This window comes from Bombus vosnesenskii, unplaced genomic scaffold, assembly GCF_011952255.1.
Source record: "Bombus vosnesenskii isolate JDL3184/JDL3185 unplaced genomic scaffold, Bvos_JDL3184-5_v1.1 scf7180000013293, whole genome shotgun sequence".
Classification (NCBI taxonomy): Eukaryota; Metazoa; Arthropoda; class Insecta; order Hymenoptera; family Apidae; genus Bombus; species Bombus vosnesenskii.
Window position 1 is genome coordinate 3,755,535 of NW_022882944.1, and position 17,642 is coordinate 3,773,176.

The 17,642-nt window shown below is 38.4% G+C and overlaps 1 protein-coding gene across 1 annotated transcript in view; it reads left to right on the forward strand.

The window, feature by feature from the left end:
* Positions 1-17,642, forward strand: part of LOC117232884 (venom dipeptidyl peptidase 4-like) — a 303,571-nt gene that overhangs the window by 171,667 nt on the left and 114,262 nt on the right. The window contains 1 exon segment of the mRNA XM_033492619.1: positions 9,936-10,135. Coding sequence (XP_033348510.1) covers positions 9,936-10,135 — 200 coding nt within the window.

Below are 17,642 nucleotides of genomic sequence, written 5' to 3' on the forward strand. Positions count from 1 at the left end.
CTGCAAGTGGAGTGCTACTACAATTATTCTTACGAGCGAGCGCAGGTATTACGTTGGATGCAGCTAGCAGTTAAATATTGATGAGGGGAGCTATAGTTCTATGGTTGATATAACTAGCATTAGAATAGTAAATACAGACAGTGTTCTAGATACGTATGGCACAGTTACAGCCCGAAGCCATGCGATATACAACGCATATGACACACAAAAATACATAAAATACCGAAAGTAGGGTATTTGTATTTTTCAACGGATCTGTTTTTTTAACTTTTACTATTTTAATTACGTCAATACAAATTTTGCATAAAAATCATAGACTTCTATATGTATTAGGTTGTCCGAAATGTTTCTTTCGTTTTATAAGGAAATAATAGACGCACAATGTTTCTTGTTTTATATTAGTTTATTGAATTATGCACGAACGTAATAATAGAAATAGAACGAAATGGATCGTACCTAATTCAATAAAATAATATAAAGTAGAAATTGTTGTTCATCTATTATCACCTTATGGAAGGAAAGAAACTTTTCGGACAACCTAACGTATTACTAGATTGCTAACTCTTTGTGCACAAGGTGTCCACGATTTTACGTACTACGAATAGATATAACACATATAAGGTGTGCGTACTGTTTCTGTGCATGCACTTCAACGGTGAAATGATTATGATCGTAGCATACAAAATATTTTAATATTTGTATTAGAAACGCAAAGCATACGATTTGCATGGAACAAAAAATGCAATCACTTGGAGAGTACAAAATTAAGTTTTTATTTCGATATTGCATGCAAACATACAAACGTGGCTAAGTCGATAGCTATATTTTATCGATATTGTTGATCGACGTGATATGCATATAACATTATAATTCTAGAATATTATAGTATTCGTACAATTAATACTATTGCATCGATAACTGTTTATTATTGTCATATGGACAATTTAACATCTAAATAATTGAAAACTACAAGTTATACACAGAGCAACTTAAAATATGGTATTGGCATTTCGTTTACGTCGATCTATCGTAGAGCAAGTTTTACGCAGTAAACACCAGGTGAAAGTAACATAACGTGTTCACGTTACAGTTTGTCGCTGCACAATTTAATCACCGAACTGACATGTGTCAGAATCGAAGAAAACAAGAGGCGTAAAATTTGCTATATGTCGACTTTATTTACCAATCTAGTGCTGGCGCGTGTGCAGAAAGAGTTGTACGTAAAATCCGGACATTTTACACAAAGAAAATTTAGACAGTCGTCGGTCTAGTAATATACAAAAGTCTGTGATAAAAATCCGCGATCTAATTAAAATAGGCTAATGTAGTTTTATCATGGAGGTGCAAGATTGCAATCGTAACTATCAACAAGGAAGATTCAGATGTTAAAGAAACACGGTACAAATAGAATTGTCCCCTTGGATTCTCGTAGAGGGGAAACCACTCTCATAAATACGATAATCGCGGAAAAGAGCAGTCGACGGAGAGATCACGCGAGGAGTCACGGTAGGGAAATGCGGGAAAGGTCGCTGTGGAACGAGTTGATAAGTTAAGAACAAAAAGCCGTAGGTTGGCGCGCATGAATGACTTCGATGGCGTGACCAGAAGAACGAACGAAGCTACGCGTTCCCCTGCCAGCGACATTTTTCTCTCTGTCGGCTTTCCTCTACGTAGGCTTGTGAGGATGCTCGGCGAATTTTCAACGTGCCATCGAAAATGAAATTCGCCGCCGTCGTCTCGGATATGAATTCCAGATTTCAATTTTCCGATCAGCCGTCTTCTCCTTGTCTCGCGTTCGATATCTCACGAAGATGATATCCCGGGAAAATTAAGCATCGCTCCAGCAGAATCTCTTTTCTTTCGAGGTCAACCCCTCGAATCCCGAATTACGTTTTAATTATATTTTATCACAGGTGCTATCTTAGATAATTGGAGATTGTCGTTCAAGGTAGGAATACTTTTCACGTTGGTTAGAAATTGGATATATATGCGGTGGTACTGACGAGTAATATTCCTAGAAAATGTGAAATTAAAGTGTTTAAAACGTAAAAACGTTACCGCGCGCATATAATTAAACTCTCTCTTTGTGCAATTAAATACGACGTCTCTTAATGGCGTTAACGTTTTATACACGTCAAAAGACGCGGAAGAAGACTTTCCTTTTGGAGGAACTGTTTCGTAGCATTTCACTGTAAATGATACCGCGAGGTAACGTTAGGATGTACAAGATTATATATTCGAAAAAAACTTGATACTTGATACTTGATACTTTACTGTACGTAATTTGCTTTTGCTACGTTTGAGAGTAATCGACAACAAACCAGAAAATTAGCATTTCCATTTGACGCAATCTAAGTTAACCAGAGAGCTTCGCTCGAAACACAGTCACCACAGACACATTATGATCTTTCAAATAAAATATTCTCTCTACAGCAGGGAACGTAGTTTGCACGCTTTCTCTTTAAGCGCGATTCATCCGGAACAACGCGTAAGCCATCGCTCGACGATGAACGTAATCCTTTTTTCCTCGGTCAACATGATTTCTTTATATGATTTATGCCATAGTGAACCGTCAAAATACGTAGTATACGAGACGTTTCGAAGCTCGATAAGACCGATTTCCTTCAATGGAACATTGCTGCGTCGAGAATACAATGAGTCTTGAAGATAATAGCTTGAATAACAATAACAAGCAACTTATACAAGCAGATCGAGCGAATGGAGACGAAGAAAGACAACAGAAAATAACGTGTACTTAACATCGCGATCCATTACCACAATTCGAATGATCAATGATTATTCCTGGTTCGTCATTAATACATCGGTCGATTGTATCGAATCGTTTGTCGTTCATTCCTCGATGGACTTATTGTCAGCGTTTCGCCAACTGCGAACGAACGAAAAATATTCAGAAATTCTTTCTTCTGGGCCGCGATTGAGAAATAACATCGGAATCCTTGTGATTCTTGAGCCAGTTACTGCCAGCATTCAGTCTTCTCTTCTCTTTGTGTTTTTCTCCGTTTGTTCAATCAAGCCTTCCCAAACTTGGATCGAGTCATTTAAACGAATTTGATTACAACCAATATAGCAACGCTCGCATCATGTACACACACGATATTCCACCAATCTTTATTCCGCACGAATGGCATGGATCTTCGCCGAATTCTGCTCTCGCCTCCATAAGGGTTCGTTGCCTTTGTCTCGCTGAACGACGTTCTACTATTTAATGGGATCCGGTATTCCGTATACTGTAGAAAATATCGCATTCCTTTGGTAGCAAAGTTCTTCTTTTTGATTTTTCCGTTTCTATTTCTTTTCTTTTTTTAAATATTGCAATTTAGTAGAAAATTATTCGTGACGAATATCAAAGTGTATTTAGTTCTAAATTATTCGAGCCATCAAGAACGATAAATTTACAATTCTTGAACAGAAATCAAAGCAAATTCAACTCTGAACGACGATCGACTTATCTCGCTAAAAAGTCTCTAGTTCCTTTAACATTCCCAAACGGTCTCTTTTCAATTTCTCGGTTTCTCCGCCGATACGTAATACACCCAAAAATAGTACATCAAAAGTCAAAGTTCGTTCAATTCGAAATCGTTCTACCTACGCCTCTGACTACGATCAATGAATATGACCGAGAAAAGCGGATAGTAGACAGAGCATCGCGTACAAGCTGCTCCAGATTCGATCCGTAGGAAACGCATGCGTTTCGACTAACTTTTAACAACGTTCCCTTACCAAACTCTCGACAAAGCTTTGTAAGCCATGGACGACGCACGCTTTAAATCTCCAGCGAGTGGTTCGCAGCCAGACCGAATTTCTTGCTAATTCGCTCGCGTGCCGGTCGTTGTCGCGTTTGCAGTTCGCCTATCAATTAGGAGGAACGAACCGTGTCCCGGTTTAAAGTCTGAAATCAAGGGATCGAACGCCCGTGCACTTTGTACCACAAGGTACAAGAGTTTCGGCCATAAACCCGGTTTCTACGCTACATGAATACCAGCGTCTTTATTTATGACTCTTCGCCCATCCCCTTTCTTTCGCTCTTCCCGACCAAAACTTCTCCTTTGAAGCCGAACCTCTCTGACATCACGATAGCTGCTGCTGAGACTCGCGAAACTTTCCATCGATTCCCCCCTCCATTCTTCCAATTCCCATTGGCCACGATGTATTTTATAAATTGTATGAAATTCCCTAGTAGCTTCCTCTTATAGCGAATCTTTCCTTTGTTGTTGTTGTTGTTGTTGCGGTATTATCAGGTCTTTGTTACTGCAGAAATTTCGTTGAACGAGTCGAGAGAAGATTGTTTTACTTCCGTATTTAACACTCAAATGCTAAAAATTATAGTAAGATGGTATTGCTTGCGTTATCTACGCCTGAAATATTCAAATACCTGACACGAATATCGGGAATTAGAACAAGATGTTATTGCTCGAGTCACTTAAGCTTGATCGTCTTAAATATACTATAAATTATAGTATATGTTATACTATATGTAATACGTGTATAGAATACCAGAGATTATAGTAAGACAGGATTGCTTGAGTCGTTTAAGTTTGAACGTCTTAAAATTCAAATAGCTTATATTAATATCAGAAATTATAATAAGATGGGATTGCTTGAGACACTTAAGCTTAAACATCTTAAAATTCAAATAACGGAGGATTCCGCAAGTCGTCTAAACATGAACATCTTAAAATTCAAATATCAGAAATTATAGCAAGATAGGGTTGCTGTAGTCGCCTAAGCTTGAACGTCTTAAAATTCAAATACCAGGAATTACGAGGAGGCTACTCTTTTTACAGCCACCCATTCCTCCCTCCGTGCAAAGTACTTGTTTTTTTTTCTTTTTCTGATACTACCATGGCATCGTTGCTGCAGTAATTCCGGCGAACTAGTCAAGAAAAATTTTTTACTCTTGTTCATGTTACTAGAGTTTTTTTCCCCCCCGTTGTACAACTGATCTTCCGTCTGGGGATTAGCTGGAAATATCGATGTTGACCCAGAGTTTATCAGGTATTTCGAGAAGACCTGGCACTTTACGTAATTTATTGGTGACTGTTTTATAGGAGTCTTTTTAAGGATAGGAGGCATTACTTGGATTTTCTAAAAGGGAAGTTCTTGTTGTCGGGTGGTATTCAGATTTTATTGCACTCTTTAGCCTCCTATTTCTAAACCAAGTGTGTCAGCTTTTATTTATTTTGTAAGATAAGAAAATTGATAGTTTTTTTGCCATTACGTGGATACATTGTACATTAATACAATACCTAAACATCTTTGTTATAGAGCCAAACATGTTACATAATTTGTAATTCTTAATAAAGATCAGAAAGGAATATTGGATCGTAACGTGAATATTTAATAAAAATTGGAAGGTTAATCCAATCTTCGTAACTTCTTTAATAGAAGAACACACCGTTGATTGTGAAAAACGCAATGGCCATCGAAGCTGAAGCCAAATCTGGAAAATATCTCTTCTATACAGGCGTTGTTTTAATTTCACTAAAGTACCAAAGGAAGCTTTTCCGGTCGGTTCAGCTCGATGGAAAATAAAAACGCGAATGTCCGAAGGATGGTTCCTCGAGTTCTCATCGTGACCCCCGTAAATTCTTTAAGCCGCCATTTAATTTCGGTGACCGAGTTTAACAACGTACCGCGTATATCTGCTTGGCATGCGGATTCAATTCTAAAAGGGAAATAATGTAACGCGCTTGCTCAAGCTTCTTTATTACTCAGCCTTTCAACCGTGTGCCAACTCTGCATGAACACACACCGGCTCGCGTTAACTCCTAACCATAGTCACCTTTAAAAGCCATTAGCGAATTCCGGTGATACCTTTTTACTGCCTTTCGTAGATATAAAAGGATCTCAATCAGCCCGATCCATCACTTTGCATACCCGTTCTGTGAAAATTATGCGGCCATTTACCTAAATTTCGGGCTAGATTCTGACATTTACTTTTAACAAAAGGTAGCAAAAGGATCCGGAAAGAAAAGCTATAGGATCTATCTATCTAAGAGCATTTATATCTGGAAAGAAGCTAAGAAATTGGCTCGTGCCAACATTCTTACAGCGATAAAAACTGTTTAATAGTAAAAGTAGAAAGATATCGGGATCTAATACAGTTAAGTAAATGTTCACTTTCAACATTTTATTCGTGCGTTTACTGGAAATGAATTTATAAGATGTATTTTCGAAGATCTATTATATCTAGGACGAAGCTATCATCTCAGCATTCTTACAATAGTGAAAGGTGTTCGATAGTAAATATAAAGCGAGACCAGTATAAATAAGCACTCACTACAATCCGAGAAATTCCATCGTCGTTCGCGGTATTTCATTTTCTATCGTAATTCAATAGCCATCTTAATTCAAGATTTTCAATCGATTCACAATCGAGGATATTTAATAAGAGATCTAACGTTCGCCGGGAAATTCGATGCTATAGTTTAATCAAGATGCCATAATCTCGGAAGCGAAGGCCAGAATCCAGCATCGAATATTCTAACAGCGGGTACGTAAACCAAGAATCTACCAACCAGGCGAAAGCTCGACAGAATCTCCGAGCAACGTTCTCGTAAAACGACGTTCCACCATAAAAAAAAAGTGAAGAAGCAGCGCTTCAAGTAAAAGGCCCATCTACATCTTCTCGGAAATGTATTCTACCGACTACCTGCGGAGTTACTCCTCCCATTCGATTAAATGAACGATCCTGAGGATTTGGATAATTGAAACAAAAGCCACGCGTTGAGAACCGCGCACCATTAACAGCTTCAAAAATATTTTTTGGATACAAATATATATATATGTATATATTAAGATTTTTCTTCGAGTTTATATCTTTATACAATTTCTAACAATATATCGTACGATAATATTGACGGAATAAAATGTATAGTGGGTGTTTCCAACTTGTTCAGTCAAACTGCAGGCAAATCGTGTAATGTGCAAGTGAAAACTTCGCTACAAAGTTATAACCAGATATTGGACACAGTCTGAAATATGTATGTAGCAATGGATTCTGCGCTGCAGAGTATCGCATTTACAGAATCATATATTCATTGCTCTTTTAAATTTTGATACAAAAACGTATGCACTCTATTTAATAAATTCAAAATCTTCTGAATATCTCCTAAACGTATAACTCACTTAAAAAAATCATTCCACCGCGATACACTTCCTTCTAGATATCAAATATTTTTGCACGTATGTTAGGAACCAGTCGTATACATACGCAAATTATGTAACCTACTCTGTATAACATAGTACAACATACGTAGCCTAAATCTTCTGCCCGGTACCTCATATAGCAGCCAGCGAACCTAATAGAATTCACATAAATGTATCAGGCAATTGCTTTACGTGGTGTTTGTACGTAAGTGGTTGAGAATTTAAGGGGTGTTTCCACAAGAGCCAGAATAAGACAAAAATGAAGCATGCAACTTTTTTAAATGAACGAATGTAGGTCAGAGAAATAACAAAGCCGAAGAGTGCAATGTTTTTCTTCTTTATTTTCGTCCTACCGATTTTGCCTCGCAGAAGCATCCCTTAAATTTTCTGCCCAATACACTGCATAGATCTCCCAGGATAGGCAAATTGTGTAACTCAGCCTGTGTGTACAAAACACGCAACGCAAATTCTCGATGTTGATCTCGCTGACTCTCGCCTAGCTCTGTACAATCAACCAACCAGTCTGTGTAACAGGATAGAGATAAATATTAATCAAGCTGTTGGCGGGACAGATCGAAAGAAGGAACGAATCGAGCTTAGAGCATAACGTCGATATCCTTGGAGGATCGTTTTCTGTAACACAGCAATCTCGATGTACGTAGCGCTTTGGTTTACGTCCGGGCCGCTTTTACTGCCTTTGAAATAAGAATACCGACAGATCCTGAGGAGCTTGTATGCATTCGACCACGCCGGTAATCGCGGCATCAAGAGCACACGTTACTCCTTTCAGCGTGTTTGTGGGTTGCGGGCGTTTGTAGCCTCTGGTTTGTTTCGTATCGCGTCAGAGAGTGCTTTCTTCCGGGGCAATTCTGATCGAACAAGATCGTATGGCTGCTTGTTACTTCGCGAACGTAGAATCCTCGACCATTTATATCTCGCCGTTTTATCGTGCTGCAGGTTACGGAATCTCAAACGACGCCGTTTTCCCCTCGACTTCTTCCTTCTCTTCTTCTTTTTCTAACTCTGTTCTTCGATCGTTTCAATTCGAGTCTCGATCGTTTCTCGTTAATATCGACGCTCGTAGAAGGAGTGCCGAGTAAATGGTAACGACATCATTCCTCCTGTTCGTCGAAGACCGATGAATACGACGATGAGATGAGGTTAAGCCACGAATAACTTGAGCGTTAACTGGAGTTAGCCGATATTCGAGATGCAACGCGGAAAGCAGATTTAGAGCTGCAGCGTATAGCTTAGAAGATACACATACCTATTCGAATCTATTCCAGATTTGATTCCATAAGCCTATTAGACTTCAGATTTAACCCACGATTAAGTCGCATTTGAATATAAGCAGTCTTACCACGTTCGGATATATTGCAGCTATTGTCTTTGATTGGCATTCGTTCCTTGTTGCAATGTGTTGAATCGTGGGGATTATTTCCATTAAAATTTATGTAATACGGTAGTACGTGGTTAAATGCATTAACCGTTCATCCGTTCTGCAGTTCATAATTCATAATGAAGTCTATGCACTTCTGATGGAGGATTACAGATTTTCCTTTTTCCAAGCATTCCTTTTTTCATATCGACTCTGATATTGTTTCCCGGTTTCAGTCGTTATAGACTCTTACGGAATATTAATAATATATTGTCAATATATTAATTAATAATATAATTAATAATATATATAATATAATTAATATAATAATAATAATATATTGTCAGAATTAAAACGTTAACAATTCCGTATAACTATTTGCTTCGAGTTTCATAATTCGTCGATTGAGGAAATTTCTACGTCGAACGAAGTTTCAGTCGCGTGATTGTGAGTAGAAGAGCATTTGAATCTTCGCGCCTAAATATTGTCAAATTTGCTAGACAAACCCTCACTTTAGTGTCGAGTTTCGTACCGTTAACGACGTATCACGTCGTTTACAATGTCTTAAAGTAATAATTTATCAACTGCGTAATAAAAATGTGCTTCAAATGCTTCCTTAGTGTATCACGAGTTTTTTCATTATTTTTACTATGTTTAATTAATACACATTAATCATATAGTTTGAAGTGCATCGTATAACCTAACCTGTCAATTACGTATCTATACGTACTTATTGCTTCTTTTTACGTTCATGCACTATTGTTAGCTTCGTTCTATTAATATACGTTTGTTTAATAACGTAGTAGTTTTTATTGTGATAAAATTAAATAGTTTTCTAAAATCTTTTGTTCGTGTTTGTTGGATCGTTCGTTTGGCTGCCAGAGTAACCTGTAACTCGTATTACGATTATGTTTTAGCTTCAAGATAATTTTTACACTTAGTTATTAGTTTGTTTTGATATAATTGAGCGTACTATTTCACGTTTGTTTAACAATCACGTTTACTACTACATATACATATACATATTATACATTAATTGAGTTTGCTAGGCGTCTGTTTAATAATTTAGTCTTCTATTACACATTTATTTAACAATCAAGTTGACCATGAATTATACCTCGCGTGTTTAATAACCAGATTTACTATTACATATTTACTTTAATGCTAGAATTATTAATTTGTAATATGCATCTAAATACGTATAACATACATAATTAATAGGAATTAAAACAATATGATGGAAACGATTAGAGGTTATGGTATCTATTGCGCCTCTCATTCGTTGCACACATTTACATATAACCTCGCAAAGTGTCTCATATCCTACGAAGTAATACATATTTATAGGAAAAAATTGTAAAAAATTACGCGAACCAATTTTTTTCAGATCAGAGAGCTCGTTGACTGCAAACGACTCGATTTCCTTGCAACTAGCAACCTGGGCACCACAAGGCAATGCACTGGTGTACGTGTACCAGAACAATATCTATTATAGACCGGAAGCAGAAGTGGCCGTCGACTATCAAATCACAGACACCGGGGTCTTCGGAATTATTTATAATGGAGTACCGGACTGGGTCTACGAAGGTAAGTTTCTTATTTCTTATTCAATCCCTTCTATTATTTATGGGGATACCATACGTTAAATCGTTTTAAGTCAGAAGACTTTAGACAACAGGATACGCCGATTCAACGAAAATCGATAGAAAACGCGATTTTCGAGTGAACCTTCTGAACCTGCGAGTTTGTAGATAGAGTGGATTGTTTGCACACCTTCTACGATGTACAAGATGTAAGTGGCGCGCGTGTATCTGTTTGAAGAAGTACATTTACAAGGACCAAGCGTTTAAACGAACAATTCCATCTGTTCGATTCTTTGCTTTGTACACGGACTGTTTGCCCTCCCTCTTATCCCCCGTGTTCTTCGCGCCTCTACTCGACCTTCCACTCTCTTTTCGTCCCTTTTTTGATCCTTGCTCGAAAATTTTCTCCTTAACTACACTTTCAGAAGCGTTTTCTTTTTCTTTTTAACACTTTTGAATTACCTTTGTAGAAAAGTATACTGTATGCACGTTAAGCAATATTCAAAGGATTTAACAAATTTTTTTAGCATTATATGGCATATACGATAAGTGTATTGAGCAATTTCATGAAGAACCTTTGTTCCAGGAAGAAATTTGTCGTCCCTTTTAACAACGAGTTGCTGCAGGTTCGAAGCAATAAATAGCATGAATTTTCTGGACGATATACAGTATATGAAATGAAACATTTCAAGCTGTCACTCGTTACAACGTATCAAAATTTCGAAATCTCGATTTCTCACTCTTACGAAGACAGATTATCGATAAAAGTTTAACTATCGAAATCTTAGGGGATAAAGCGCGATTGTAACGCGCGAATAATTGCGTAACAGCGCGGTTTCGCTAATAACGGCGTAACCGCTGTCTGGCAGTTCTTCTGGAATAAACAAGCATCACACGGCTGAATTCACATAGTTCGGAGCGGAAATAGCGTTATCACGACGAGGTAGTTGCACACGGGCCGCTAGCAAGGGTTGCATACTTCAAAATTAACTGGATCGCACTACGGCTATTTCGAATAAAGGGATTCGCGCGATTTCCAAACCGCGAAAGCCCGCCAATTTCGAGCTTGTAATGATCCGGTCAATTTGACTCGTATAATTATTTTTAATAGACGCCCCTCGCTTCTAGGAAAAAATTGTTAATTGGCCATTTTCAAACGGCTTGAAATTCGTGGTTTTCTACATCGTTCCGCATGATTTCCTACCTTCTGTTTCCTTTTTCGTTTTTAACAAAAAGAATTTCTCTTTTTGAAGAAGATCATATTGGAATTTCTTTTTCATTGCATTGAATAGTGAGGAAAATTCTGTTCTTTTTGCTTCTTGGAAGGATAAAAATCAGTTGTTTTAAATGATCGATCTCACTATCCAGCTACACTTAATACTTAATACTCTAAAAAATAGACAACTTGATTCCATAAATTTAGAATAACTCGCGTATTTTCTAAATTGCTATCTGCATCGCTTCAATATTACTCCATACTTTATCTCCATATTCTCTACGACCCTCATAAATTCAGTAACAAACAAAGCTTCTCAGCCTCTAATTACCCTTCCGTATACGACTAACCAATTGATTCTAGCCAACTACAACGGTACGACCTCATTGTCACCCAAGAAATTAGTAGCTAAAATTGTCTAGCAGCCGTCAACGACCCTTAATCCGCGGAATAATATCATTCGGAAACACATAGAGGCGATTCTAATTCCCCATTTCCATTATCTTACGCTATAGCGTAATGTAACGTTGGCATCGCGCGTAATTAACCCCTTAAGCACCCGTACATTTCATAAATCATTATCAATACATCTCACACGCAAATACAAGCATCTGTTACGTAGAAAGTACTAATACGTCATAGGTACAAGACTAATTATTCGTGTAGCAAGCAATAAAATAATATTTAATTTACTTCATTGAAAATTTTATAATGTAATAAATTTTATTTATAAATTTTATAATAAATCTATGGCAAGTTTTAATTATAAATTTCATTTATTTTACTGTATACAAAAGTTCAAACGAAAGTAAATCAACCAAAACGTAAACGATTTACTCGCATAGAATTTTCAAACATCGATAGGCAAACTTTTTCGTCCCTATCGACGACAACCGTATTTGAAGGATTATGGGATACAGCCGCGTCGGTGGTACGAAACGAGGAAAAGAGGAAACGAAGGGATGAAGGAAAAATCCCTCGTTGAATCGCGGTTATCGCGTATTAACGCGATTCTTGCCCCAGATCGAACAGTCATGTCGACGTCGTCGATGCAATATTTTTTCGTCGGCCCTTTTTAGCCACGCGTTCGCCGCCCTTTGTACGTGTGCAAGTCGGATGAGTTTTCGCCCCCTTGGAACCAGGAACGATAATACGTACCGGGGTCGTAATTCATACAGCTGATGCTTCGGGGGATGTTGCGCGCGTTTGCATATTTCTGAGCCTTCATCAGCTCTTTGCGTCTCGCTCTATCCTCGCACTGCTCGAGTACGTTCCTTTCGCCGCTGTCGTTTGTCTGGTATTTCGTTAAATCGCGCACGAGCGAACGAACGAAGCATAAAAATCCATCCGAAAAGCCGCGGGAAACCAGCCATCCATCCACTTTTTCAAGTCTTTTTCTATCGTGCAGCGATAGGTTAGAGATTTTGGTTGGTCGCGCGATTTCGATAGAAAGAGAAAACGAATGCTCTTAAAAGAATTAAACGTTCGGTAAACTGATTTTTTCTCAATATTTTTTGAATTATGATTCCCTTTTACGTAATTCCTGCTTATTATTATTCTATTTAAAATTTTCTAACTCGATGCATCTTCCTAATCAGAGTTCAATTCTCTGAAATTCCCTGTTCATTCCTCTTCGGTCATCCGCTTATCGATTAAAGTAATCGAATTTAGGTAAAAAAGTGTTTTACTTGTGCAAGGGATAATATACTGTGATATACTGTACTCTGAATATTTCGTATTTGTTTTTGCACGTTCTGTGCGTTTTTGTGTCTCGTAGTTTCCCACGATCGTATAAAATGAAACGGTTCGCTCGTAATCGTCCACTTTGTAGTTCGTTAGATTTCAATCGATGGAATGAACGATGCATAAAAATTCATCGGAAGATGCTCATAGAGAAATCCATTCATCCATCTATTCACTTTTTTTCACCATTTTCTTCTGGATAAGGTGGTTGGGCTGATTCATCGCGATGCGAATTCAATAAGATCTCCTCGGCTGTGTAAATATTTAAACGCACATCTCTGTTCCTTCTCCTTCGCCTGCTTCTTCTCTCAGTTCTCTATCGCTGCCTCTGTCTTCTGCTATTAATGTCGTCTGGAATCCGGAGAGTCCTTTGGATCGCGCGTCCTTCGATTCGATTAGACACAGCTCCCGGTAGGAAGGGTAAACTTCGCTCTGGATTAATTGCTGGCCGATTGTCCACGGATTCGACGACTGAATCGGATTCATGATCCGGATCGTGCGGGGATTAGCGCCGCTGGGGTTCTCCCGTGATTTGTTTACACGCGAAACGAAGTCTTTGACGTTGGCCCACGTCGTGGCTGTACCACTGACGCGAAAACAGACAGACGGGTTCGAGGAATTCCACGCGTGCTTTCCATTGTCCTCGCAAACGCGTGTTAAAATATCTGGCACATTCGAATTTGTATTTCTGTTATTCGTAGAATTCACGATTTCATTTTGGCAAAAAGCGGTGCGTGTCGATGGAATCATAAAAATGAAAAAGTATCTCACCGAGTCCCCAAAACGTTCGTATTTCTGGTCAAAAAATTCTCCCGAAAACTACAGCAGAAAGAATTTCGCTCAGAATTCCGTCCCTTTAATTGAAAACGAAATGTTTCTATTTTATATACTCGCTGCTTAATAACAAAACTATTTTGAAAACTATTCCGGATAGCCCGGTTAAAAAGTCCATAACGACAAAAAGAATTCCATCGAAAATTCCAAAATACCTTCGGTTAAGAGTAAAATGCTTGTACTATACAATAACCGTCTGATAACAAAACTATTCTGAAAACTATTCCAGAGGATGCGCAAAATTTCGTATTCTCAATTTAACGAATGCTCCGTATGCTGACCCGAAGAAAGAAAAATTCCACCGAAAATTCCTCGCCATCGACTGATTCTCGACAAACTTCATGCAGCATCGCCCCTCCACGCTAAGATGAAAATCCGGCACATTTCTCACGATAAACGTTCGTTTGTCCCGTATCGGAGATATTTACACAAACAGGAACACGCGGAAGCGCGATCCATGACCAGAAACGTTCGACATTTTTTAACGCGACAGAGCATGGACGAAAACAATATTTTACAGTCACTTTGCATATGCATTACTCGCGATGAATGCCGCCAGGTCTGCCTGGCAGATTGAGTTTATAGAGGCAGAGCGCCGCGAAACAGATACGCATTCGTTTCCGCGGAGAATCCGGAAATCGATGGGCTGTCGCGCGCGGCGGATGCCGCCGCTGGGATGGTTTGGAGGGTCGTGGCGCGTGTAAATCAGCCTTTATCCTAAATTCTTGCCCGCGAAATCCTCCCCGGAGCCACGCTGCCGGCGTGGCAACTGGATAAAGTATGCCGTCAGCAGGAAAGTCTTCGGCTGACGGTGAACAAAATACAGGCTGTTGAAAAGTTCCTGGCACGCCTTTCGTCGACGCTTTGACACTTTATCGACGTTCTCTACCCTCTGTTCCTGGAACGCGTCTTTCCGCGGAAAATCAGTCGAACAAATCAGATATGCATCGATGCAATAGTCGTGGAAGAAGAATTTAGGCCTCGTACACTTGGCTGTAAACCGCCGTTGATTTATCACGGCGGGAACTGTAAAAATTGATCGTATTTCATCCCGAGCGATACACTTCGCTCAAGTTCGCATTTCGAACGAAACAGTATCGGCCTTTATTTTCGAGGAATTCGTAGCGAAGCGACAGTGGCAAGTCTAAGGTTTAGTAACAACGAAACAAGGATTGATATTTTACTGTGTTGATCTGACGCTGGCTTTTTCAGTCGCCAACATTTTGCAAAAGATCTCAGCTTTCATTTTTCGCATCCACCGTGGATTAACTGTCCGCGTCAGATTCGTCCGACGAGTGAAACGCACATCGAAGAACATAATTACGGACGTGGCTCTTCAGCGATGTCTGTAGTAATTTCATTACTGTTTTTGGTCTGACTGATGAACCGACTTCGTGTTGCTATTTTTTCGACGGATCAGACAGGATTTCTGAGGATGGATTACTACAAGCGTAAAACCGGCGTCGATTTGTAAGCGGCTTCGCTGGGTTTCGAGGTGGAGTTGTTAAAAAGACGGTAGAAACTTTCGGATCTAAATTAACAAAGCAAATATAATTTCCGGATCTCGATTTACTAGAGAGTACACGGTATTTTCGTAAGCTTTGCAAGAGTGAATGAAATTTTAGTAGATAATCGAGAAGCGGCAAGTTTGTGATTCTTTTTCCAGTGGATTTGGAATTTTCAAATGACCTTTTAAATACGCAATCGGCAAATTACACCCAATTGCTAATTAAAGATATTAAAAGAAGTCATGTTGAGAACTATTCTTTGAATTGACAAATATAGAGAAAACTTGCAAATGTCCTTTTAAAATTCTATCTTTCCAAAATTTATCGCAATAGCGATCTTCTCCTATACGAAAACAAATTTACTTGTTCAAAGAATTCGAACAAAGTTCCATAATGCAATCGATGAAGTGATTTAAAATGTTCGGTGGGTAACACGTGTATGCGAATTGCTTTTAAGTAAAATGGTTGTATCTCTTTGTTCGCGTGCCCGGTAATTTATGCATCAGGACATTAGCGTTGAGAATGTTGGCCAGGTTACGTTCACATATCCTTCTGATCCCCGACGGTATTAAATTTAAACGAGGCGGATTTATCTAATGCGGCATGTTCAAGGAACTACGGGGTTCGACAAACGTTAATTATATTTCATTAGCGTCGTTAACGAAAATAGAACTGGTCGGTTGGAAAGCCTGATAATATTATAACCAGTGTGTCCCGCGAGTATATCCAACTTTCTGTCGCTCTACACGCGACAAAAGTTGCGAATATCGCTTTCGTTATCCTTATCGTTATCGTTTACAATTTCGTATCTAAAAATCAGTTTATTTATCACGGTGCCATATGAATTTATCAAAGTTTCGTTTACAACGTCACTCCTCTTTGATTGATGAAGTGGGATCGTCGATGGTAGCTGAACTGCAGATTTGTATGCATTTGTAGGAAATTTAAAAACCTAGAAATGCGTGGAATGTAAAATAGAAAAATATATGCAATATGGAAATTAGTTTACCTGTTCGTTATTTCAGCTGCAAAACAAATTCTTATTTGTGTCCCGTTTCCTTCCTAACATATTTTTTTATGTATCTATACAAATATGAATTTGTAATACTAATAATTCTCTAATTTTTTTCTAGCGTTATGTTGAATCAAAGTAACCAAAAATTATAATTTTCCTCGCGGTGATAAACTCGAAAGAAAAATATCTTAGACGCCAAATATCCTGTCGGTAGTCAGTGAAATATGTAAATTCCATTTAACCGGCAGAACAACAGACGCCGGTTATTAAATGAAGTTTATCAAGCAAGTGCTCGAACAAGTTACGCAACACTTGTCATTCTGTCGGATTTACTGTCACGCCAGTACTTGGCAGAAATATTACGTGGAATGAGCCGCAAAATCGCGTAGCGCTTTGCAAATAACTTGCGCAATCAGAACGGAACAACCATCTCCTTTCTCCCATAGCTTTGACGTTTGCATTCGAGCATCGATTATTAACGGTTGTTCCAAACTATAGTATAACTGGTGACTGTGACCGTTGCCACGCCATGACCAGTCAGACGTAACAATTTCCTTAACTTCGCGTGTTCTCCACGAATTTCCAACTCTCGCTCTGTTCGTGTTATTTTTCGATGCATCTGTTTCGATTGCATTTTGAAAACGGTGCAAGAGTAAATACAGAGGAAATGTTAGATGGAATAATAAATTCATTCGCGTTTTCTTCAAACAGCGCGTCGAGTGTTATGGATTACACTACGGATTTTCATGCGTTTACAGGAAATTCGGAGAAAGAAAAATGCGCACGATGCATGTAAAATGAGAAAATATGTAAAATATCGAAAATAGGACGTTGATCGTAATGTTTGGTAGATGAAACGAATTTCCATCTAAATTCTCTTTTTTTAGATAGTTCATAAGAAGATATGAAAATGCATAGGGATCTAGTCATTATTTTCTAATCAAAGGGCAATGTACGTATCTTATTTCTTCATAATACTATTCTCGCTTTTTAAATAATTTTTAAACTTTTTAAGCTTCTCTTTAAATAATTGTTGTGGCATTTATTCCACATTTTCAATTTACGTTTTGATATAGAATTATCTTCTCGATTGATTTTCCCATGATCGCTGGTGCATCCTGCGCGGTAGAAGTAGTTTCTACGTGAAAAGTGTAAACGGCCTCGTAGACACATTTATTTCTTGGAAATATCCAAG